Genomic DNA, 2,149 nt, shown 5'->3' with positions numbered 1-2,149 from the left:
ATCTATCATCCATCATCCATCTATCATCCATCCATCCATCATCCATCTATCCATCTATCATCCATCTATCATCCATCATCCATCTATCATCCATCCATCCATCATCCATCTATCATCCTTCATCCATCTATCATCCATCATCCATCTATCATCCATCCATCCATCATCCATCTATCATCCTTCATCCATCTATCATCCATCATCCATCATCCATCATCCATCCATCCATCCTACACTCTGTAGGAATTGGTCCACATCAGTAGATGTAAAGTCTCATAGATTTGTCCGTTTCATTAAAATAATTCAGTGTTCTTGTATTAAAGTTAAATATTCTTTAACAGCAAAAAAACGTTTCTCTGTTAAAATTTCTGGGACCATTTGAATGTTTCTGTTAATGTTTTGTCTTAAATGTCGTTCCTGATGGTCCTAAAGGTCTTAACTATAACTTAGTGAAACCTGTTTCAGATCGACAGCTCAGAGCTGATCCTCAGCCGAGAGCTGGTGGCGCGCAGTCTGTCCACGCCGAGCGCTTCCCTGCCTCCAAACACTGTCTACATCTACCAGCCCCGCCCCCCCACCTGCTGCCAGCCGGGTAGGTTCTACGTCCGGTTGCTCTGCTCTGCAAAGACGGTCACATAAAAACCAACATGAGTCTGGTTTGTTCTCAGGGACCATCACCTCCCGGGACCACCCCCTCTGCACCCCCGTCCAGCCCCCAACAGCTTCTGCCGAGGAGGGGAGGAGCTTCTCCTCAGCTCTGCTCTCACCCAAACAGCTGAAGCAGCTGCAGAAAGTCACACTGCGCTGCAAGGCCTCCACCAAACGCAAAGTAATGTTGTGTCATCAGCAAATAGGATACACCTAAAAAGTCCGGACACATTGACCAAATCATTCACATACAAAACAAATAACTTGGGTCCGAGAATGGAACCCTGTGGCACTCCACATGAGATGTTACAAAACTCAGATCTTACATTATTTATTTGGACAAATTGTTTTCTATCTTCCAAATAACTAAATACCCACTGTAGTGCAGGTCCTCTAATGCCATATTTATGCTAACGCACTAACATGCTAACGCGTGGTGTTTCAGGTGGAGCAGATGGACGTGGACGACTTCTACGACGGCATCAAACGTCTCTACAACGAGGACCCCGCCGTCCAGGAGGGGACCTCGTCCCCCTGTCCTCCTCTGCAGCCGGTCGGGTCCTCCTAGAACCAGGAAGCAGCTCGACGGCTCCGTCAGCYGCCAAGTCCAGAAAATCTTTATTTATTCTCAAACACTCAGTGAAACGGCAGCTCTGTGGCTCGACGTGTTCCCCGCGTCATTAGAGATCGCTGCTGGAGGAGTCCAGCTGCTTCTGGTTCTGAACGACCCCCCACCCCGCCCCTCCCTGCTGGACCGGCCTGACGTCAGCTCCCATCATCCCCTGCAGCAGGAAGAACAGGGCCCAAAAAAATATAAACATCCCAAAACGTTAAAAAAAAAAAAAACTTCTTAATAATTCTATTGTTAAACACAAATATTTATTGTGTCCTCTTCCTGTTTTCATCTACGGTTGTAGATCGTTACCTTCATGTGAGTTAGTTTAGCCTCTGTCTAACTTGACCRGTAGCTTCACATCTTTGTATGTTTGGAAGGACCTGAACGTGTTTGTTGTCTCCTGCTGGTAGCCATGTTTTAAACCCACGTAGCGGCTAAGCTAACGATGCTAACCGACGATTCTCCCTGATGTTTATGAAGTTGTTTAATATATTCTGCTGTGAGTAAAAAGCTCTGTTGTTCCTGCTGAAGGAGCTGCTGGCGGCTGATTCACGTCCTAAAACAAACGCACCAATAAAGACGTCAGAAACTCGAGTTTCAGTGTTTATGCTTTTATAATGCAAGAAATGAAAGTGTGACATGTCCATTCATCAAATTCAAAAAGTTAAAGAAAACACTTTTATATAAGAAACTTTGCATAAAATGTGATTTTTACCCATTTGGTCATAAATGGCAGATTTTCTTTTGATTTTGGATCAGCCACAGTGAAACAGGAAGTGACATCAAAGGGGAACTCTTTAAAGTGCATGTGACATGCTTATCCTTCAGATACAAAAAGTAAACTTCTGGTGTCAAATTAGTTTTGCAATATGTTATCTTTCCAAA

At 44.5% G+C, this 2,149-nt stretch overlaps 1 protein-coding gene across 1 annotated transcript in view; it reads left to right on the top strand.

Moving 5' to 3' along the window:
* Positions 1-763, top strand: part of ccni (cyclin I) — a gene marked incomplete in the record, with an annotated part of 9,670 nt that extends 8,907 nt beyond the window's left edge. Inside the window, 1 exon segment of the mRNA XM_014024447.1 lies at positions 466-763. Within this exon segment, the coding sequence (XP_013879901.1) occupies positions 466-639 (174 nt within the window).
* Between the last annotated feature and the right edge of the window lie 1,386 nt (positions 764-2,149).

Source organism: Austrofundulus limnaeus, unplaced genomic scaffold, assembly GCF_001266775.1.
Source record: "Austrofundulus limnaeus strain Quisiro unplaced genomic scaffold, Austrofundulus_limnaeus-1.0 Scaffold423, whole genome shotgun sequence".
In the NCBI taxonomy this organism is placed as follows: Eukaryota; Metazoa; Chordata; class Actinopteri; order Cyprinodontiformes; family Rivulidae; genus Austrofundulus; species Austrofundulus limnaeus.
This window is presented reverse-complemented; position numbering and strand designations above follow the sequence as displayed.